Genomic DNA, 22,105 nt, shown 5'->3' with positions numbered 1-22,105 from the left:
AATTTCCTGCCATTTTTACCCCTAAAATCAACTTTTTTCGAAATTTGGTTCATTTTCTTGTAAGCTACAGTTTTGACGTACTTTTAGAGCTACAGTACTCCAAAATTTTTTTCTAATTTTTAAAATGTTTTTTAGTAATTCAGAAACGCGAAAATGTTTCCAAAAATCAATTTGTCTATAAAAATTGCAGAAATTGAAAAAAACTAGAAGTTTTCTCTATATTTTTTCTAGAAAACCAGAAAATTCTTTTTTTTTTAATTTTTGTAGCAAAATTTCTTAGGAAAATCCAATTATTCACCGAAAAAAAAATTTTTAGGCCGTCTAAACGTCCTTTTCGAATTTTTTTTTCAGTTTTTCTCAATTTTTGCCAAAAAAAATTGGATTTTTCAGTCAAAAATTCAAATTTTCACCTTAAAATTGCACAAAACCGCCCCAGCAGCGCCGAGAAGCTTTTGCTCTGTGAGCTCCAAATAGGAAGCTATAAACTTCCGATTTGAAGCCCAAAGAGCAGCTTTTCGGCTCTGCTGGGGCGCTGAGTTGCGTTCGGAGCACCAAACTCGAAAATTTGAAATTTTCAGCGTAAAGTTTACCGAAAATATGTTTTTGAAAAAAAATTCCGATTTTTCTGATCAAAATTTCGAGTTTCCCGCCATTTTACGCCTAAAATTAATTTTTTTCAAAATTTGGAGCTTTTTGTCGTGTGCTCCTATTTTTTTTAATCCAATTTTAACAAAAAATCGATATTTTCTAAAAAAAAAAATCCAGTTTTTTTCAGCGCCAACAAAAAATGGTCGTAAAAGCCGCGGGACTTGTGATCTACCGGAAGTTGGCGGGAAAAATCGAGTTTCTCCTGCTTCAAGCCTCCTATCCACCACATCACTGGACCCCACCAAAAGGTCACGTGGATCCAGGAGAAGATGAATGGCAGGCGGCAATTCGTGAGACTAAGGAAGAAGCTAATATTACAAAAGAGCAACTGACAATTCATGAAGATTGTCATGAAACACTCTTTTATGAGGTGTGTGTGTGTGTGTAAGAAAATCGATAATTTTTATCGATTTTTTGATGGAAAAATCGATAATTTCCGGCGAAGTATGATATATTCAAAATTTTCGAATTTTTTAATGAAAAAATCGATAATTTAATTTCGATAATCAATAAATTATCGTTTTTCCGATGGAAAAATCGAAAAAATTAAAAATTAAATAATATCCTGCGAAAATCGATAATTTCGAATTTTTCGAATTTTTAATAAAAAATCGATTTAAAAAATTTCGAAAAAAAATCGATATTTTCGAAATTTTCGATTAAAAACCCGAAAAATCGATAATTTTGTGCGAATTTTCGAAAAAAAAATAAATTATCGATTTTTTAAATAGAAAATCGAAAATTTTTTTTGAATTTTTTTTTTTTTTGAATTTTTTTGAATTTTTTAAATGGAAAAATCGATAATTTATTTTAGAAAATCAACAAATTATCGATTTTTCTAAAACTAAATTTTCATTGAAAAATTTTTTGAAAAAAATCTCCGATTTTTCACCAAAAATTCAATTTTTCTGCAATTTTGCGGAAAAAAACACGAAAATATCGATTTTTTCGGAAAACTTATCCATTTTAAGCTTTTTTTGGGAAAATTCGGGATTTTTCGATTTTCTGATAGAAAAATCGATATTTACCGGCGAAAACGAAAGAAATTTCCTTTTTTCGTAAATTTTGTAAAAAAAATTGATTTTTTTTTCACAAGACCCTGAAAATTCAATTTTTTCCAGGTTTTTACACTGAAAAAAATTTTTTTTTTGGTTTTGTGAAATGTATCGATTTTTAGGAAAAATGGCAAAATTTCCGGGAAAATTCTGGAAAAAAACGCAATTTTTCCGAATTTTGAAAGAAAAAATCGATAAAAAATTGGGTTTTCAGCGAATTTACATATTTTTTAAATCGATTTTTCATTTGAAAATTGAACTAAACACTAAAAAAAATCCCAAATTTCGCTAAATTTACAGGCAAAAGGGAAGCCAAAATCAGTGAAATATTGGCTCGCCAAGCTCAACAATCCAGACGACGTTCAACTATCTCATGAACATCAAAATTGGAAATGGTGTGAATTGGAAGATGCTATCAAAATTGCCGATTACGCTGAAATGGGCAGCCTTCTCCGCAAATTTTCCGCTTTTTTGGCCGGATTTTAACGATTTTTCACCGATAATTTCATATTTTTCGAAAAAAAATAATTTTCATTTATTTATTTAATGTAAACTTTTTATTTAATATAAATCTTTTCATACACAATTGTTCATGATGCTCTCTCTTTATCAAAAATATAATGCTCGTAATTATTAATGAATGCGTGTTGTCTCAGAGCCTGATAAAACAGATTTTTTTTCGAAAATTTCAAAAAGTTTTTTAGGGTTCAGAGATCAATTTTGAGTCCTCTAACTGTCCTTTTTTTTAATTTAGGCAAAAAAATAATTTTTCTGAAAACGTACAAAACCATCAATATTTGAAAAAGGGCAATTTTTTAAGGTTTAGAGATCAATTTTGAGTCCTCTAACTTAAAAAATAACCATTTTAGAGAAGTTTCAAAATTGTGATTTTTGCCGTTTTTTTTGCCATTTTTGCCACTTTTTTCTAAATTCAGCATATATAAATGTTACTCCTCTGAAAAAATTAAAAAGTCGTTAACTCTTCCGATAAACCAAATATTTATATTATATTCAAAAAAAAACACATTTAAAACATCGAATCAAGTAGAAAGAATCCATTTAATTATCTAAAATGAGCCATTTCTGGGCAATATGTTGAGCTTTTGCATCACCAATTGGTTGACGAATTCGAACTTTCGCCGACAAGAGACCACCAACTGCTTTACGGCCGTCCTGAAACGAGAAAAATTAGAAAATTTTACGAAAAATCTAATTTTTTATCGGAAATTCGAAATTTTCCGTTAAAATCAGTACGTTTTTGAAAAAAAAAAAAAAAATTTTGCCCAAAGAAAAAAAAAAGTACAGTCATTAGATGGCTGAAAAATGAAAATGGGCAAAAATAAAAAGTTGTCTAAATTGATTGAAAACGGGTAATTAATATATGCAGAATTCAGAAAAACTAGGTTTAACCCGTCAAAAAACATTAAAAATGGCAAAAAAGTGGCAAAAATCACAATTTTGAAACTTCTCTAAAATGGTTCATTTTGAAGTTAGAGGACTCAAAATTGATCTACAAACACTAAAAAATTGCTCTTTTCATAATTTGATGTTTCTGAAGAAAATCAATAAATTACAAAAAAAAATCGATAATCACCTTCAATGGAAGTGATTCTTCCATTTCAGCACTATGTTCCAGCTTCTCCAATTTCCATTCACAAGTGCCCAAAAGTTTGTCGCTCCGCATGAATCCACCTTTTTGGAATACCTGAAAATTTTGAAAAATTATCGATTTTTGGAAAATGTTTTGAAGAAAAAAACAATTTTTCGACTTTGAAAAAAATTATAATTGTATCGATTTTTTGGGAACATTGTCTCTCCCTTTTCAAACTTTTCAAAAAACATTTTGGCGGGCAGGAATTCAAAAAAATTTAATTTTTTGAAAACAATTTTCGAAGAGCTAAGGTATTGTAGGATTACTGTAGGGTTACGGTAGATTTGGAAAAATTCGAGTTTTAAGATTTTGAAGAAGTATTGGCTTGGAAGTTGGTGGGAGACAATTTTTTGGTGTGAAAAAATGTTGGTAAAAAATTCCAAATTTATCTAATTTTTGAAATTAAAAAAAATAAAAGTATCAAATTTCAATTTTATTGATTTCGTGATATACTTTTTTGTTGAAAAATTCAATGTTTAGGTTAAAAAAATTTTTTTTTCGAATTTTAGGAAAAATCCGTTTTTTTTTCTTGGAAAAAAGTAATATTACAGTGTTTTTGATTATTTGAAAATTTATTTGAATCAATTTCAATTCAATTTAAAAAAAAACCAAAATTCATCGATTTTTTGAAAAAAACAATTCATAGTTAAATTTTTTCTGAAAAAATTAAATTTTTCGAAATTTTTTTATAAAATTTGGGAAAAAAAATTTCTTTTCGAATAAAAAAAAAATCGATTTTTCAAATAAAATTTTTTAAAATCAATATTAGGAAAAACATATAAAATTTTCATTTTTTTTTCTGAAAATTTTCTGAAAACTTATCGATTTTATTCTTATTTTTTCAACAAATTTATCGCCTTTTAAAACATTTTTAAATCAATTTTTTCTCAATGTTTTTTCAAATATTCCATCGATTTCTTCTTGTAGATAATACCTCAAACTTGAGACCTCCTCTCTTAAAAGTTCTCTGTAGTTTGCTATTTCTTGATTTTCCACTTCCAATATTCAACATAATCGATTCGCCGAAATCCGGCGAAGCAGTTCCGGCAATTAATTTAGTTTTTCCAGTCTGTGGTAGATCATTGACAACTGCTGGGAATGTATATTTAATAAATAGATTTGCATGATGAGTTTCATATCCTGATGGAAGGGGCACGTCTCTGTGAAAAGAAAAAAAATATTGATTTTTTTTTGATGAAATTATCGATTTTTTCATCAAATTGGCAAATATTAGTCAAAAATAAAATGTTGAAAAATCTGTCGATTTAAAAAAAAATTGATTTTTCCATAAAAACTAACAAATGTTTGTAAAAAACAATATTTCTACAAAATTTATCGATTTTCAATGAAATTACCGATTTTTGGAATGAATCATCGATTTTTATGGAAAGTATCAAATTTTTGCAAAATTTATCGATTTTTCATCAAAAAAAAAAATTTTATGAAACTATCGACTTTTCCATGAAATTTTCGATTTTTCCAAAAAAAAAGTTATGGTCTTTTCATAAAATTAAATAATTTCTGTCAAAAATAAGTGTTTCTGAAAAAATTATTTTTTCTATGAAATTATTATTGATTTTTGGATGAAATTATCGATTTTTTAAATGAAAAAGTTTTTTCAAAATTTTAATTTCTGCAAAATTTATCGACTTTTTCTCTAAAAAATTTTCTCACAAAATTATCGATTTTTTTCGATGAAATTATTGATTTTTCCAAAATTTTGTGGAAAAAAATGTATTTAAAATATATTGTGGAAAAGCATTGATTTTTGGATTGAATTATTGATTTTTTTAAAATGAAAATATCGATTTTTTGATGTATTTAACGGTTTTTTCATTGAATTATTTTGATTTTCCGCGCTAAATTTATATTGATTTTTTAACATCAAATTATAAAATTGTCAAAAAATTTATTTTCAAGAAAATCGTCGATTTTTTAAAAATTTTTAAAATATCGACCTTTGGGTGAAATTATCGATTTTTCCATGAAATTATCAAATTTTCGTCAAAATTTATCGATTTTTTCTCTAAAAAATATTTGAAAAAATAATTATCGACTTTTATGAAATTTATCAAAATTTTTAAGTATCAAATTATCGACTTTTCAGTCGAAATTATAAATTCTCTGTAAAAATTCAGTTTTTAAAAAAATAATTTCTCTTTAAATTATCGATTTTCCAGTGAAAAATCAATTTTTCGTCCAAAGGTCGATATTTAAAAAATTTTTAAAAAATCGACTTTTCTTGAAAATAAATTTTTTTATTGGGTCGATTTTTTCAGTATTTTTTTTCTGAAAAATCAATAAAAATTTGAGGGGAATATCGATTTTTTCAGTATTTTCTGCGTGTACCTGCACGAAACAATCGTCAACTCGATGACGTCATCAGCCAAATCAGGAAATAGGTCAGCTGATGGAATCTGACGCATTTCGTAATGAAATTTGGGTACTTGAAGACCCCGTTTTGCGACTTCACGGACTAAAAGCAGGTCTTGTTTTGCAACTTTTCCCCATCCTTCAAACAATCGAACTTTTCCAACATCACCGAGACGCGTGAAACGCATTTGATTCGTTTCAGCCGATCGAACTTGTTCTGAAACAACAACATTTTTTTTTGGTTTGGAAATTCGAATTCCTCGTCATTTTTCACAATAATAGGCTTTTTCCTGGGTCTCTAACGTTAATTTTGAAGTTTGGGGTACTGTAGCCTCAAAAGTACGCAATTTTCAGCCAATCCTACGCCAAAATGCACAGAAACTCAGATTTGCGCGGAATCTGTCTAGCTTTCACGTACATAGGGGTAAAAAGGTGCGCTGAGTTCGAATTTGATAAGGAAAATTGATGAAAATTCTAATTTTTGATGTAAAATCGTGTTTTTTTTCTATTTCTCGAGTTTATTACAGTGAAAACTCAAAATTCAAATCTTTTAATTATTAAATTCGAATTCTCCGTCATTTTCCACCCCCAGGGCTTTTTTCTGAGTTTCTAGCGTTAATTTTGAGTTTTTGGGGTACTGTAGCTTCAGAAGTACGCAATTTCTCGTCCGGGCATCGGATCCTACGACAAAATGCAGAGAAATTCGAAATTACGAGAAAACCGTCGGGGTAGGGGTAAAAAGGGTCGCTGAGCTCAAATTTGACAGGTAAAAAAAATGGGGTAAATCGGGTAAATCTGAATTCGAATTTCTTAAGGAAAAAACACGAAAATTATGATTTTCAGTTGAATTTCCAATTTTTAAGTTCTAGCTGGATGAAAATTAACATTCAAAGATTGTAATAACCAAATTCGAATTCCTCGTCATTTTTCACTATGATAGGCTTTTTTCCTGGGTCTCTAACGTTAATTTTGAAGTTTTTGGGGTACTGTAGCCCCAAATGTACGCAAATTTGAGTCCGGGCACCGGATTCTACGACAAAATGCACAGAAATCTCAAATTTTGCGAAAACCGGGTGGATTGAGGGGTAAAAAGACACACTGAACTCGAATTTCTTAAGGAAAATTCACCAAAATGATGATTTTCAAGTCAATTTTCATAATTTTAGAAATTTAGTTAGATGAAAATTAAAATTTTAGAATTTTTGTGATCAAATTATTCGAACTCCCCGTCCTTTTTTACTACAATAAGCTATTTTCCGGGTCTGTAGTGTTAATTTTGAAATATTTGGAGTACTGTAGCCACAAAAGTACGCAATTTCTCGTCCGGGCACCGGATCTTACGACAAAATGCACAGAATCGCAAAATTTCCCGAAAACTGGTGATTTCGGGTAAAAAGAGTCGCTGAATTCAAATCTGACAAAGAAAAAAGCAGAAAATAAATTTTCAAGCCATTTTTCTTGTACAAAAATCATAGATTTTCTGAGGAATTCCTTGCAAATTGTTTAATTTTTTAATCGAAATTCGAGTTCAGCGCCCATTTTTACCCCTATCTAGACAGTTTTCGCAAAATTTCAAGTTTCTGTGCATTTTGTCGTCAGATCCGGTGCCCCGACGACAAATTGCGTACTTCTGGGGCTACAGTAACCCGAAAAATTCAAAATTAACGCTAGAGGCCCAGAAAAAAACTCTATGTAATAAAAAATTATGGGGATTCTGAATGTAGAGTTTAAAATTTTTGAAAAATCGCAGAATCTTTGAAAAACTGAAAATTCCATCGTTAGTTGCATTTTTCGTGAACTTTCCTTACCAAAATCGGCTTCAGCGTCCCATTTTACCCCTAACCAGGTAGTTTTCGCAAAAATTGAGGATTCTGTGCATTTTGTCGTAGGGTCTGGTGCACTGCGTACTTCTGAGGCTACAGTACCCCCAGAATCTCAAAATCGACGCTAGAAGCACAGGAAAAAACTCCAAGGGGTGAAAAATCACGAGAATTCCGAATTTTGCAATAAAATTCGGCTACCTATCAAAGTTTTCTCCAAAAGTGACAATTTCTCTCCACGATTCTCAACTCCAGTGCTCGATGAAGCAGCAGCCGACTGAATACGGGGCTGAAGAGTTGTTGAGGCCGTCTGGGCCTGTGGTGGGATTGGCGTGGCCTTAATACTGACTGGAAGGCCCGCTTGGGCGGCCTGAATCATTTTATCGAATCCTTTCATTTCCACTAGATACTTTTTGGCCGCTTCGACGTCTCCACGCGATTTTGCCTGTAAAAATATTGATTTTCTGAGGTTATCAAGTTGAAATTCGAATTTCTCGTCATTTTCAGGTTAATTTTAAGGTTTCCGGGGTACTGTAGCCTCAAAAGTACGCAATTTCCGGTCCAGGCATCGGATCTTACGACAAAATGCACAGAATTTCCAAATTTTGTGGAAACCGCCTGCGTAGGGGTAATTTGGGGCGCTGAATTCAAATTCGCTAAGGGAAATAACTGAAAATGCCTATTTTTATCATTTTCAATAGTATTTTTAGGGGAAAAATCGAAAACCAAGAATTTTCACGACCTTTTATAGTGAAATTCGAGTTCAGCACCTCTTTTTACCCTTATGCAGACAGTTTTCGCAAAATTTGGTGATTCTGTGCATTTTGTCGTAAGATCGGGTGTCCTGACGAAAAATTGCGTACTTTTGGGGCTACAGTACCCCAAAATTTTGAAAATTAACGCTAGTAATTCAGAAAAAAGGCCCCCGGGGTAGCAAATGACGGAAAATTCGAATTTGATGGCTAAATCTTTGAAATTTCAAGTTTTCAAAAAAAAAATTCAAAAAATACCCGATTTTCTACGAGAACTTGAAGTTTTTCACAATTTTTCTACTCAAATTCGAGCTCAGCACCCCCTTTTACCCCTATCTACGCAGTTTCCGCAAAATTTGGTGATTCTGTGCATTTTGTCGTAAGATCGGGGGTCATGACGAAAAATTGCGTACTTTTGGGGCTACAGTACCCCGAATTTCACAAAATTAACGCTAGAAGCCCAGAAAAAAAGGCCCCCGGGGGTGGAAAATGACGGAGAATTCGAATATTAACATAAAAATCAAAAATTCCGTCATCAACCCGTACATGAATAGCAGCTTGCTTGAACTGGGCCTGTCGTTCCAACAAAAACTCCAATTGTCCCTGATTTCTACTCTTTCCCTCCACACCACTGGGTGCCAGTGGGCCAACTTCTTGCGGGGGCGGACGTTGATGAAGTTTGGGGGCGGCTTGGCTGAAAATTGATTAAATTCAGGCAAAAATTTTGATTTCTGTGAAAATTCTCTATTAAATTCGAAATCCTCGTAATTTTTCAGACCCTAAAGCTTTTTTTCTGGGCTTCTATCGTTAATTTTAAGATTCCGCGGGGGTACTGTAGCCCCAAAAGTACGCAATTTGCCGTCCATACACCTGATCTTACGACAAAATGCACAGAATCTCAAAATCTTGCGGGAACCACCTGGATAGGGGTAAAAAACGTTGCTGAGTTCGAATTTCGCATTGAAAATTGATAAAAACCGAGAATTTCCAAGTTTCTCGCAGAAAAACACGGGTTAAATCAAAAACTATTCAATTTTTCTCATTTTTAATATCAAAATCCGTTTCAGCACACGCTTTTACCCCTATTCAGACGGTTTTCGCAAGATTTGAAGTTTCTGTGCATTTTATCGTAGGATCCGATGCCCTGACGTAAAATTGCGTACTTCTGGGGGTACAGTACCCAAAATTTTCAAAATTAACGCTACAAGCCCAGAAAAAAGCTCCCGGGGGTGAAAAATCGCAGGGAATTCGAATTTTCGATTAAAAATTTCGAAAAGTGTACCCCGGAGCCGTTTGCGGTGGAAGTGGTCCCATATCAGGCAGACTGGGCAACTCTCCAACATTCACCAGTTTTCCCCGTTTCGCCTCCTTAATCGCCTCGTCAAATTGGCCGGCAAGTCGCATATTCATCTTCATTTTCCGTTCATTTCCCTCAGTTTTTGCCTTTTCCGCCATTTTCTGGAATCTTTGTTGCCGTTGTTGCAGTTCTTCAATGAATCCCAATGGACCAGCAGAAGTAGGCGGAGCTTGTGGTTGGGGCGGAGCCGGTTTTCGATATGGGGGCGGAGACGGTGGTACGTCATTCATATCCATTTCATCGGCTGAGCATTCATTGAGTGCGGCGATTGCCTGGAATTTTGGAAATTTTTAATTTTTTCCGAAAAAAATAATTTTTCTCCGGAAATTTTTCAAAATTTAACGAAATCCTTATCAAATTCAAATTCCTCATCATTTTTTACCCCATCATGCGTTTTTCTCGGGCTTCTAGCGTTAATTTTAAGATTCCTTTTTACCTTTATCCATGCGGTTTTTGCAAGATTTAGAGATTCTGTGCATTTTGTCGTAAGATCAGGTGTATGGACGGCAAATTGCGTACTTCTGAGGCTACAGTACCCCAAAATTTCAAAAATTAACGCTAGAAGCCCAGAAAAAAGCTCCCGGGGGTGAAAAAATCACGGAGGATTCGAATTTTTACATAAAAATCTCTGAATTTCGCCAGCTACCTGATCAAAAGCCTTCGCCATTTCTACAGATTCCTTTGCAGATTCTTTATCCTTGTCAGCAATCGCCGCGCGCGCATTCTGCTTGTGTAGATCACGTCGATGGTGAAGGATACGGTAGATTGCAGCTTTTTTCGGGTCCGTGGGCTCTTTTGTGGCTGGAGGAGCAGCTGCTGTCGGAGCTGGAGCCGACGATTTTCGCTGTGGAATTGGCGGTGGTGATGACTCTGAAAATTTGAAATTTCTGCTATAATTATTGATTTTAACGGAAAATAACAATGAAATTCGAATTCAGCGTAGTTTTTTAGCCTGTGAAACTTTTTTCTCGTGTTTCTAGTGTTAATTTTGAGATTTCCGGGGTACTGTAGCCCCAAAAGTACGCAATTTCTCGTCCGTGCACCGGATCCCACGACAAAATGCACAGAATTTTCAAATTTCGCAAAAACCGGCGATTTCAGGGTAAAAAGAGGCGCTGGGCTCGAATGTCGGGCTAGAAATGGCTGAAAACTGACGAAATTAGAGTTTTCATCTATTTTTCACAAAAAAAATCGAAAATCAAGTCTTGTAGTTATCAGATTCGAATTCCTCGTTATTTTTTAGCCTGTGAGCCTTTTTTCTCGGCTTCTAGCGTTAATTTTGAAATTTCCGGGGTACTGTAGCCCCAAAAGTACGCAATTTGCCGCCCGGGCACCGGGTCTTACGACAAAATGCACAGAATCGCCAATTTTTGCGAAAACCGGCGATTTCGGGGTAAAAAGAGGCGCTGGGCTCGAATTTCAGGCTGAAAATAGCGAAAAAATGACTGAAAACTTTAGAATCTAAGAGTTTTCATCTATTTTTTCAACAAAAAATCAAATTTTAAGTCTTCTAGTTATCAAATTCCAATTCCTCGTCATTTTTTAGCCTAAGAGCCGTTTTCCGAAAATTCTAGCGTTAATTTTCAATTTTCCGGGGTACTGTAGCCCCAAAAGTACGCAATTTTGCGTCCGTGCATCGGATCCTACGACAAAATGCACAGAATCGCCAATTTTTGCGAAAACCGGCGATTTCGGGGTAAAAAGTGACGCTGAATTTGAATTTCATGATAAAAATCGGCTAAAAATCGATACCCGCAGCGTGGGCCGCCTGCCGAATCGGCGGTGCCGGTGGATGATGAGCCGGCTGGGCAGTCGGAGCCGGTGGTGGAAGGGGTTCCGCCGCCGCCGAAGAGAAATTTGGTGGAGCAACAGGAATTTCCGATTCGTCAATGGTCTTGCCACGTTCGACAGCTCGAATGAGCTCCACGAGCTTGTCAACAGCTCGTTTGTATCTGGAAATTCATCGATTTTTGGCGGAAAAGTCCTAAAAATTCGAAAAACTGGGTGAAAATCTGTAAATTTTCGGAATTTTCACAATTTTTCCAGCTATTTTCGTGGAAATTTCCAGTTTTTTCAGTCAAAAATGTGCCAGAATACGATTTTTTACTGAAAATCCGAGATTTTAGGTCGAATTTTATTTAAATTTTATCAAACTTGGCTCAATTTTTACGAATTTTACCGCAATTTTAGTGAAATTTTAAGCCAAAAACTCGGAAAATTGAGTGAAAATCAACAAATTTCATTGATTTTTCGGGCTTTTTCTGGTCAAAATTCGACGAATTTCACTTCAAAATCCAAAAAATCTGTGAATTTTCTCGATTTTCAGAGGAAATTTTCAGTTTTTCTGGTCAAAAATGGTCAATTTCATCTGATTTTATCGAATTTCGCTCAATTTTTACAGTTTTTGGGCGCTATTTCTGCCGATTTTATCGATTTTTCAGCATTTTTTAGTGAAAATTTCCAATTTTTTCAGTCAAATTTCCATTAAATTTTATCTGATTTTTGGTTTTTTCAATTTTTTACTGAAAATTCAAGATTTTCGGTCGAATTTCTTCAAATTTTATCAAAATTAACTCAATTTTTACGCATTTTCAGCTATTTTAGTGTTTTATCGATTTTTCGGGCTTTTTTTGGTCAAAATTTGACGAATTTTCCTTAAAATTTCAAAAAAACTGTGAATTTTCTCGATTTTCAGTGGAAATTTTCAGTTTTTCTGGTCAAAAATGGCCTGTTTCTTCAGATTTTATCAGTTTTAACTCAATTTTTACAGTTTTTGGGCTATTTCAGTGAAATTTTATCGATTTTTCAGTCCAAATCTCCGCACCTTCTAGCTTTTGGCCCTTCACCAGCTTGCTCTGCAGACTTATGAGCTTTCATATAGTACACATGAAGCTGTTTCAGGTGTCCAAGCTGAGAATTTGGCGCCGAAGCCGATGGCGGTGGTCCTGAAGGTCCTGGAGCTCTCGGAGCAGCTCTTGTGGGTACTGTAGGTGCTGCTCCACCACCACCACCACCACCAACCAATCCATTGAGCTCATTGAGCAAATCTTCATCCATTTCAAGCTCTTCATCTCCTCCATCTCCATGATTATCTGCCAAGGCGGCTGCCAGTAGACGGGGGTCCAATCCTGGGACATTTGCGGGGGCGGCAGGTGCTGGGCGGCCTCGGGCGGCTGGTGGGGCTCCGCGAGCTGGAGCTGCCGGTCGGCTGAAAAATTCAAAGTTTTATGTGCATTTTGTGCAAAAAAAATCAGATTTTCTACTATAATTTTAAATTTTCCTCAATTTTCCTATTGAAATTCGAACTCAGCGCCACAATTTACCCCTATTGAGCCGGTTTTTGCAAGATTTGGTGATTCTGTGCATTTTTGCGTTAGATCTGGTGCCCTGACGAGAAATTGCGTACTTTTGGGGCTACAGTATCTCGGAAAATTGAAAATTAACGCTAAAAGCGCGGAAAAAAGCCGGCCGGCGGGAAAAATCACCGAGAATTCGAATTTAATGTTTAAAATTAATAAAATATTCAAATTTCGCAGTATTCTATTTTCGCTGTCAGAATTAACTGTTCAAAAATTAAGCGTTTTATTATTTAGTTCTACTTTACTTTTTGGAATGACTGGAAGTATAGACAATCTTTTATGTTTTTTGCTTTTTCTTCTTTTCTGAGACCTTGAAAATTGATTTTTCCAATTTCAGAAGTTTGGCCAGAAGTCAGAACTTTTATTCTTCCGGTCCTTTATTAACCACACAGTTTTAAAATATCTGCAGAGCCCTCTCAGCTTACACACTCTTTTCTCTTTTCTGTCGGCTTCTCCTGTTTTTAACTTATTTTCTCTCTCTTGTCTTTGTATAATTTTTCAAATTTTAGGATGCCGTCGCGTAAGCCTATCAAGGTTTCCCAGGAGGATTCCAGAGACACGACTTCCGAAGCGTCAAGAGACTCATCGAGTATATCGCCCCACCGGAGATCTAAACGCGTGTTGGAACGGTGATTTTTTTTCGATTGAAATTATTTCTAGTTTCCTATTTTCAGAAATACACTCAATTCCAACAGAGTTGCAGTCCCATCGTCCGGAAGCTCTCCTTTAGTAACGTTCGGAAGGTCTCTTTCGAAATCACAAGTGGGATCAGACCGGCACAACAAGTAAATAATTAAGTTAAAAAAATTGAGTGTTAATTTTCGATTTTCAGCGGATTTCTGGCACCTCCCCCATCTCTGCAGAGCTCTACTGGAAATAATCGCTCTTTAGAGCAGGAATTGAGACGCTCGACGAGGTAAGCTTGCTTTCATTGATTGTTAGAAACTAGCAAAAAATGTGTTCAAAAGTCTAATTATCACATTTCAGAAGATCCAACCAAGGACTCGCCAACGTGGCATCTCCGCATTCAATACCGCGAAGTCTGCCGACTTGTAAGATTTTTTAAGACGAAAAAATGTAAAGTTTTTATTTTTCAGGGGATTTTATCGTCCTCACCCAAGCCAAATGACAGCGCAGTCCTCGCGGAGCAATTTTCAAACCTCAAGAGGTGACTCACTCGACGGAGTTCTCTCCTCTTTTCGGTCTCCGAACACGCTTGATCGGTAAGAAAACAAGTTATTATGAATCACTAATTTTAAATTTCAGAACATTTATTGTTTCGACGCGTGCGTCCCACTTAACTACACCATCGGCGTCCCTTCAGAGTGCCCATACGGTCAGGATTGCAGACACGTAAGCAATAGCGGGTTTTTAATTCGAATCGATTATATTATTTGAATTTCAGCGGATTCCTTGGAGCACCAGAAATACAATCGAGTCGTAGTGGATCACGTTCTCGGTTTCCTACGGAACTGTCACTTCACACAATCCAGCCAACTCTATCGTATGAGACTGCCCCAACGGATGCTACGGCCGATCGGTAAGAAGTTTGGTTTTTCAAACTGATTTTATCAGATAAATTTCAGTGGATTTCAGACGATTTTTAAGACGTAAAAATGTAAAGTTTTTGTTTTTCAGGACGTTTGTCCAACCCAACGCCACCGAGCTCAGCGGAAACCGGAGCAGAAATCAAGCAGCCCCGACAGGTTCGAGATCAGGTTCCCGTTCGAGAACTTCAGCTGCTTCAAATGTCGGAGCTGGTCGCTCTCGGTGAGTTTGGCTTTAAACTTCTAGTTTTTCTAGTAACTTTTAGTTTTAAAAGAATTTAGGCAAAACACATTTAAAAAGTGACAGGTAGAGCGTGGAAATAAATTTTCAACAAATTCGAACTCATAAATTTCAGAGACGACTCTTCAGTTCGTACCAACGAACTTCCACCACCACAATCTGCGGCTTCTAACCATTCTCCGGGAATTCTAGATCGGTAAGAAAATAAGTTATTATGAATTTTAAAAAAAGTTTAAAATTTCAGAACATTCACGGTGTCGCCAAGCCGCAGTATTTTCTCTCGTCTACCAACCGATTCGCTCACTCTCCACACAATCCCGGCCAGAATTTCGAATTTTCCCTAATTTTCCTATTGAATATCGAGCTCAGCTCGCCTTTTTACCCCAGAAAAGCCTGTTTTAAGCAGAATTGGAAATTTTGTGCATTTTGTCGTAAATTCGGATGCCTGGACGAAAAATTGCGTACTTTTGGAGCTACAGTACCTCGGAAATTTCAAAATTAACGACAGAAACCCAGAAAAAAGGCATCGGGGGTAGAAAATGACAAGGAATTCGAATTTCCTAACGGTACAGCCGGAATTCGTCAAATTAAAGACGATAATCATGAAAAATCTACACTTTTTGCAAGACTTTGAGATTCTGTGCATTTTCGCGTAAGATACGGTGCCCGGACGAGAAATTGCGTACTTCTGGGGCTACAGTACCCCGGAAAATTCAAAATTAACGCTAGAAGCCCAGAAAAAAGCCCCCGGGGGTGAAAAATTACCGAATTCGAATTTAATGTCTAAAATTGATAAAATATTCAAATTTCGCAGTAACAATATCGAAATTGCGGAAAAAAATGAATTTCTACACCATAACTTCGCATTTTCAACGATTTTCCTATTGAAATTCGACTTCAGCGGCCTGTTTTACCCCTATCCAGCCGGTTTTCGCAAAATTTAAAAATTCTGTGCATTTTGTCGTAAGATCCGGTGCCTGGACGAAAAATTGCGTACTTTTAGGGCTACAGTACCCCGGAAAATTCAAAATTAACCATAGAAGTCCAGAAAAAAGGCTCCCGATGGTAAAAAATCACAGAGAATCCGAATTTCTCGCCGAAAACCCGCTAAAACCCTACCTAACACGACCCATCTCCTCTTCTTGTATTGCGGCAAGCTCGGCGAGCAACTCAGCGTCCTCCTCCAAATTCCCGTACATTTGATTATCAATATCATTGAAATTCATCTGGAAAATCAGGGGGGTTTTGGCTGAAAATTTTGCCTGAAATTTTTGGGAAAAAAAATACCAGAAAACTGCACGGGGAACAGTTATTGAAAATTGAGAAATTAATAAAAATGAAAAAAAAATCGATAAATTATTGATTTTTTCAAAAAAAATTAACAACAAAAAACAAAAAAACGTGTATAAAAATGCGGGAACAACAGAAAAATTAAAATTTCAAAAATTTAATTGTCCACGTGGACTCCGAGCTCTTCGAGAAGTCGTTTTCGATCGATAATTGGTTGATTTGGCTGCTGGAGATTAAAAACCACTTCCTTATTCTCTTGACAACCATCTGTTAGCTGACGAACACAGAATATCGATTGATTTCTCTGAAAATTTGGAATTTTTGGGATTTTTTAGTATTAAATTCGAATTTCCCGCAATTTTTCACATATTTAGCCTTTTTTCCCCGGGTTTCTAGCGGTAATTTTGAACATTTCGGGGGTACTGTAGCTCCAAAAGTACGCAATTTGTCGGCGGCGGGGCACCAGATCTTTCGACAAAATGCACAGAATTGGCAAATCTTGCGAAATCCGGCGATTTTGGGGTAAAAATGTGTGCTGAATCCGAATTTCAATAGGAAAATTGGGTAGGAAAATCAAGTTTAAAGCAAGTTTTGTAAAAAATTCCGGACGAAATATCGATTTTTGAGATTTTTAAGCTTGAAATTCGAATTGCCCGCCATTTTTCACATGTTCAGCCTTTTTTCTGGGCTTCTAGCGTTAAGTTTGAACTTTTTGGGGTACTGTAGCCCCAAAATTACGCAATTTGTCGTCAGAAAACCTGACCGTACGACAAAATGCACAGAAATCTAGAATCTTGCAAAATTCAGCTGAAATCAGCTGAATAGGGGTAAAAAGTGGCGCTGAGCTCGAATTTCATATGGAAAAAGCGATAAAGTTGAAATTTTACCAATTTTTTTGAAATTTCTGAGGAAATAATTGAATTCCGATAATTTTCCAAGTTTTTAGTGTGAAAATTCGAATTGCTCGTCATTTTTTACCACACTTTGGCGGTTTTCTAGGCGTTTACCGTTAATTATAAGATTTTCGGGGTACGGTAGCGCCAAAAGTACGCAATGTTCCGTCGATGCACCATATCTTACGACAAAATGCACAGAAACTTCAAAACTCGCGAAAACCGCCTAGGCAGGGGTAAAAAGGGGTGCTGAATCCGAATTTCTGAAGAAAACAGCAGAATTCTTACCAAAAATTCGAGATTTTTAATAATTTTCCACTAAAAATCGACATTTTTCAGCGAAAAACCTAGAAAATCACAATTTTCCATTGTTTTTCTATCGAAATTCGGTTTCAGCGCTCTTTTTTACCCATATCCCGACACTTTTCGCAACATTTTGAGTTTCTGTGCATTTCGTCGTAGGATCCGGTGCCCGGACGAGAAATTGCGTACTTTTGGGGCTACAGTAACCCGGAAATCTCAAAATTAACGCTAGAAGACCGGGAAAAAAGCCAAAATTGGTAGAATTGGACGGAGAATTCGAATTTGAAAGTGAAAATTTGAAATTTTTTTGGGTTTTTCAGAAAATCCATGATACCATAGTAAAGCTCTCCAAGAAATATTCAGGCCGTCTCGTGGTACATTGAAGCACTGAAATTAGTCCTTGTCGGCCATTTTGCAGCGTGGCAAGCTTATTAGAATCCGATAAATTCGCCAAATTCGCTGAAATTTTCAGATTTTTAAGACTTTTTCTGCTGAAAAGCTGTACCAATGGCTTTCAAACAATTGAGCTTGAGCTCTCCGACACGTGGCACGCCGATGACGTCATCAATCGATCGATATTTTGAGAAAATGGTGTTGGCGAGAAGTGACAGAGATTCAGAGGATTCTACACGTTGAATTTTCGGTGGAAGCTGAAAAAAATCGATTTTTTTCTAGGGATTTTTGAAATTTTGTTTGAAATTCTTGTTAAAATTCGAATTCCTCGTCATTTTTTGGGCTTTTAACTTTAATTTTAAGAATTTCGGGGTACTGTAGCCCCAAAAGTACGCAATTTCTCGTCCGGGCACCTGACCTTACGACAAAATGCACAGAATTTCGGAATTTTGCGAAAACCGTCTAGATAGAGGTAAAAAGGGTCGCTGAAGCCGAATTTAGTGAAGAAAATGGATGGAAATTCAGATATTGAAGTGAAAAATCAATAATTTTAAGGAAAATTACAGGAAAATGACGAAAAAATTCGATTTTTCGAATTTTCCGTAACAAATTCGAGTTCCTCTTTATTTTCTGCGCCTGTTCGCTTTTTTCTGGACTTCTAACGTTAATTTTGAGTTTTTCGGGTTACTGTAGCCCCAAAAGTCTCAGGACACGGAATTCCACGACAAAATGCACAGAATCGTCAAACTTTGCGGAAATTGTCTGAAAAAGGCGCTGAGCTCGAATTTCAAAAGGAAAATGCTTGAAAAATGAGATTTCCAGGTAAAATTTCCAAAATTATGGAAAAGAAACCTATAAAATCACAATTTTCCATGGTTTTTCAATCGAAATTCGAGCTCAGCGACCCTTTTTACCCCTGCCTAGGTGGTTTTCGCAAAATTTGACAATTCTGTGCATTTTGTCGTAGGATCCATTGTACTGACGAGGAATTGCGTACTTTTGGGGCTACCGTACTCCGAAAATGTCAAATTCAACGGCAGAAGCCTAGAAAAAAGCTCCCTGGGGTGAAAAATGACAGAGAATTCGAATTTTAACATGAAAAATTCAAATTTTCAAACTTCGCACCGGTTGTCGTGGGCGATCGGGATATCTTCTCTGCGTCTCCTCGTATCTCCGTTCTTCTTCAATTTTTCGCTTTAAAACTTCAAATCTCGGGTGTTCTGACTCAATTTTCGGCCAATCACTAGGCTGTTCCGCACGAAAATCGGCAAAAAGAGCTTCAGCATGGAGAATCTGAAAAAAATCCAAAAAAATCGATATTTTATTCCGGAAAATCGATACCGCATCCAGAACATCAACCACCGAATTCATTGCAGTCGCCTTCTCGTTGAGATATGACGTCATTTCCGTGTTAGAGCACATTTCGCCTGAAAAATCGATAGAGTTGAGGGCTCCGAACGTAACTCAGTGCCCTAGCAGAGCCGAGAAGCTGCTCCATGAGCTTCAAGTCTAGAGAGCAGAGCTCTAGACTTGAAGATCATGGTGCAAAGGCTTTTCGGCGCTGCTAGGGCGAGGTGATTATTAATTTTTTGGGGAAAAATCGGGGGTTTTTCAGTTGAAAATATCGATTTTTCGTTAAAAATCGATATTTAATTACAAAAAACTATTCTACTAGTGAGAAAAAAGGAAATTATCGATTTTTAGCCAAAATTGGATGTAAAAATTGAAAAAAAGCGACTTTTCTTGAAAATTGTGCGGATTTTTGTCTATTACCAGTTTTACACTTTTAAAAAGTTTTTGTGAGGGTTGAAAAATCGATTTTTTTTTCAAATGATTAGGAATAGTCTTTTTTTTTTTTTAATTTTTCAGAAAAAAATTAATTTTTTTTCAAAATTTTAGGAAAAGTCGATTTTTAAAAAATTTTTTTCAGAAAAATCGATTTTTTTAATCAAATTTATAGGAAAAAAACATTTTTTTTCAAATTTTTTCTAGAAAAAATAATTTTTTTTCCAAATATTTTGGAAAAATCGATGTTTTTTTTTAATTTTTAGAAGAAATTTTTTTTTATTTTAGGAAAAATCGATTAAAAATCGATTTTTTTTTCAAAATTTTTAGAAAAATAAATTTTTTTTCTCAAATTTTTAGGAAAAATTGATTTTTTTCAAATTTTTAGAAAAATCGATTTTTTTTTTAAATTTTAAGGAAAAAATAATTTTTTTTCCAAATTTTTCAGAAAAAATTATTATTTTTTTCAATTTTTTTTTTAGAAAAATTTTAGGAAAAATTTATTTTTTTCAAATTTTTGGGAAAAATTGATTTTTTTTTCAAATTTTTTTCAAGTTTTTAGAAAAATCTATTTTTTTAGAGCTTTTTATCTAGTAATTTATCGATTTTTAGTGCAAATTCCCCCAAATTTCACTCCAACACTAACCCACAATTTCCACTTCCAAATTCAAAATTTCCACTGTCGCAACCCTCCGCTGCTCCACAGATTGCGGCTCTTTTCGCTCACGAGCCCTCCAAAAAGCTTCATAATCAACTACAACAAGCTCAAGGAGATTGAGAACGAAAAGTAGATTATTTGAGTGAATTTTTAAAGTTTTTCGCGTTAAAATCACTCGGAGCACATCCAGAATCTCACAAAACGTCGGAGCATCCATTTCTGCGTAACACATCGATAAAAATCCATAATCCATCTCAAAAAGCACCGAAAAATAGGCTAAAATCGTCGAATTTTCCGAAAAATCCGGGGAATATTTGCTCAAAACCCGTTGTAAAAGAGCCGAATAACGTGGAGATTTCTGAAATTCAAGCCACGTGGCTTGGGAGGTCTTGAGCAGAATTATGAGGCATTCCACGTCAAAAGAGCCCGTGGCGAGCAGAGTTTCCAATAATTCAACGGATTCCGATGAAATTCGGGAGGCAAAATCCGGGGATCGTTGGGTGAGGTTCAGAAGGAGACGAATCGAGCGGCGGGCTTTTTTGAGTGGCTCCGAGAGCTCCTGGGCTCCTGGAGAAGCTTCTCCTGACGTGGTGGATTGCAGGTAGCTGGCGAATGTCATGCCGAGCAGAACTTGGTGGATAGTTGGAGCTTGCTGAAAAAAAAAAGGAAAATTTGGCTTGGAAATTGGAATTTTACAGTATTTTTTGGTTGAAAATTCAATTTCTTCTTCATTTTCCATACTTATAGCCTTTTTTCTGAGCTTCTAGCGTTGATTTTGAGATTTCCGGGGTACTGTAGCCCCAAAAGTACGCAATGTACCCCACCGGGCACCGGATCTTACGACAAAATGCACAGAATCGCTAAATTTTGCAAATACTGCCCTGGGATAGAGGTAAAAAGAGGTGCTGAATCCGAATTTCAAGTAAAAAACTGGCGAAAAATAGTTTTGAAGCAAGTTTTTCGACACTTTCCGGAAGAAAAATCAATATACAAGAATTTTCAACGCAAAATTCAAGGTTCTGGTAATTTTTTAAGCCTGAAGCGCCTTTTTTGCAGGTTTTTTAGATTTTTTATGTCAAAACTCAATTTCTCTTTCATTTTCCACACTTATAGCCTTTTTTTCTGAGCTTCTAGCGTTCATTTCGAGTTCATTGGGTTACCGTAGCCCCAAAAGTACGCAATTTTTCGTCAGGGCACCGGATCTTACGACAAAATGCACAGAATCGCTAAATTTCGCGAAAACCGTCTAGATAGGGGTAAAAAAAGGGCGCTGAAGCTGATTTTCATACGGAAAAGAGCTGAAAACCGGATTTTTCCAACAATTTTCCCATCAAATTTTGCTTCAGCGCCCTTTTTAGTCCAATCTTGACGGTTTTCGCAAAATTTTGAATTCCTGTGCGTTTTGTCGTGGGATACGGTGCCTGGAAGAGAAATTGCGTACTTCTGGGTCTACAGTAACCCGGAAAATCTCAAAAATAACGCTAGAAACCCAGAAAAAATCCTACTAGGGCAGAGGAATGACGAGGCATTCGAATTTTCAATGAAAATCCTCAGAATTTTCAATTTTTACCTCTAAAAATCCCTCCAAAACCTGCTGACTCAACTCTTCACTCCCCACAATTTTCATCACTTCTAGCAGCGAATCCGATGCGATTTCCGCTCCAAAATCGATTTCCCCATTGAATTTCTGACGGGCTCCGAGCTCCGCGAGCTCGCTGAGCAATTTTTCCATTTGTCTGGAAATTCTGGAAATTACCAGTTGAAAAAAAAATCAATAAAAATAGCGGAAAAATGGGTCGAAAAACCTCGAAAAATCACGCAAAAAAAACCGGTAATTGTGGGAAAAAGTGTATTTTAATGACAAAAAATCGGTGTAAAGCATGTGGAAAATATGGCAAAATCAGGTTGAGAATCATTGGGAAATTGGAAATTGCGGGGGCGAAAAATCACAAAAATATAGCGGAAAATTTAAAATTTACA

The 22,105-nt window shown here is 35.6% G+C and overlaps 3 protein-coding genes, 2 non-coding genes and 1 pseudogene across 7 annotated transcripts; 2 read left to right on the top strand and 4 right to left on the bottom strand.

The window, feature by feature from the left end:
- The first annotated feature begins 775 nt into the window (after window positions 1-775).
- Window positions 776-2,289, top strand: ndx-4 (Bis(5'-nucleosyl)-tetraphosphatase [asymmetrical]). The gene is made up of 2 exons (NM_061012.7): window positions 776-1,018; window positions 2,004-2,289. The coding sequence occupies exons 1-2, from the start codon at window positions 788-790 to the stop codon at window positions 2,187-2,189; spliced, it is 417 nt and encodes a 138-aa protein (NP_493413.1). The 5' UTR covers window positions 776-787; the 3' UTR covers window positions 2,190-2,289.
- A 389-nt stretch (window positions 2,290-2,678) lies between these two features.
- ccct-1 (Coiled-coil and C2 domain-containing protein 1-like) lies at window positions 2,679-16,033 on the bottom strand. Its single transcript, NM_001373656.2, has 11 exons — window positions 15,923-16,033; window positions 12,481-12,864; window positions 11,409-11,608; window positions 10,303-10,526; window positions 9,582-9,928; window positions 8,846-8,993; window positions 7,749-7,992; window positions 5,704-5,944; window positions 4,289-4,514; window positions 3,298-3,408; window positions 2,679-2,876 (listed from the first exon to the last, which is right to left on the bottom strand). The coding sequence occupies exons 1-11, from the start codon at window positions 16,027-16,029 to the stop codon at window positions 2,763-2,765; spliced, it is 2,346 nt and encodes a 781-aa protein (NP_001359623.1). The 5' UTR covers window positions 16,030-16,033; the 3' UTR covers window positions 2,679-2,762.
- Y37H9A.2 lies at window positions 13,526-15,149 on the top strand (annotated as a pseudogene). The gene is made up of 10 exons: window positions 13,526-13,644; window positions 13,690-13,800; window positions 13,848-13,931; window positions 14,003-14,067; window positions 14,113-14,238; window positions 14,282-14,368; window positions 14,421-14,555; window positions 14,654-14,785; window positions 14,919-14,999; window positions 15,048-15,149. Coding segments are annotated over exons 1-10 (1,042 nt in total).
- 21ur-15569 lies at window positions 13,577-13,597 on the bottom strand. Its single transcript, NR_050694.1, has one exon.
- 21ur-15587 lies at window positions 13,579-13,599 on the bottom strand. Its single transcript, NR_050693.1, has one exon.
- A 110-nt stretch (window positions 16,034-16,143) lies between the features above and the next one.
- Window positions 16,144-21,861, bottom strand: Y37H9A.1 (Copper transport protein 86). 2 transcript variants are annotated; one of them, NM_001026582.4, is made up of 7 exons: window positions 21,696-21,861; window positions 20,114-20,777; window positions 19,024-19,109; window positions 18,808-18,975; window positions 17,795-17,939; window positions 17,624-17,748; window positions 16,146-16,397 (listed from the first exon to the last, which is right to left on the bottom strand). In NM_001026582.4, exons 1-7 carry the CDS (start codon window positions 21,855-21,857, stop codon window positions 16,251-16,253), a joined length of 1,497 nt encoding a protein of 498 aa, NP_001021753.1. In that variant the 5' UTR covers window positions 21,858-21,861; the 3' UTR covers window positions 16,146-16,250. The 2 variants fall into 2 exon arrangements, with proteins under 2 accessions (NP_001021752.1, NP_001021753.1); NM_001026581.5 differs by having other exon boundaries at window positions 16,144-16,397; window positions 18,808-19,109.
- Between the last annotated feature and the right edge of the window lie 244 nt (window positions 21,862-22,105).

Source organism: Caenorhabditis elegans, chromosome I (genome assembly GCF_000002985.6).
Source record: "Caenorhabditis elegans chromosome I".
NCBI classification, from domain to species: domain Eukaryota; kingdom Metazoa; phylum Nematoda; class Chromadorea; order Rhabditida; family Rhabditidae; genus Caenorhabditis; species Caenorhabditis elegans.
Note: the sequence above shows the minus strand (reverse complement) of the source record. Positions and strands in the feature narration are given on the sequence as shown.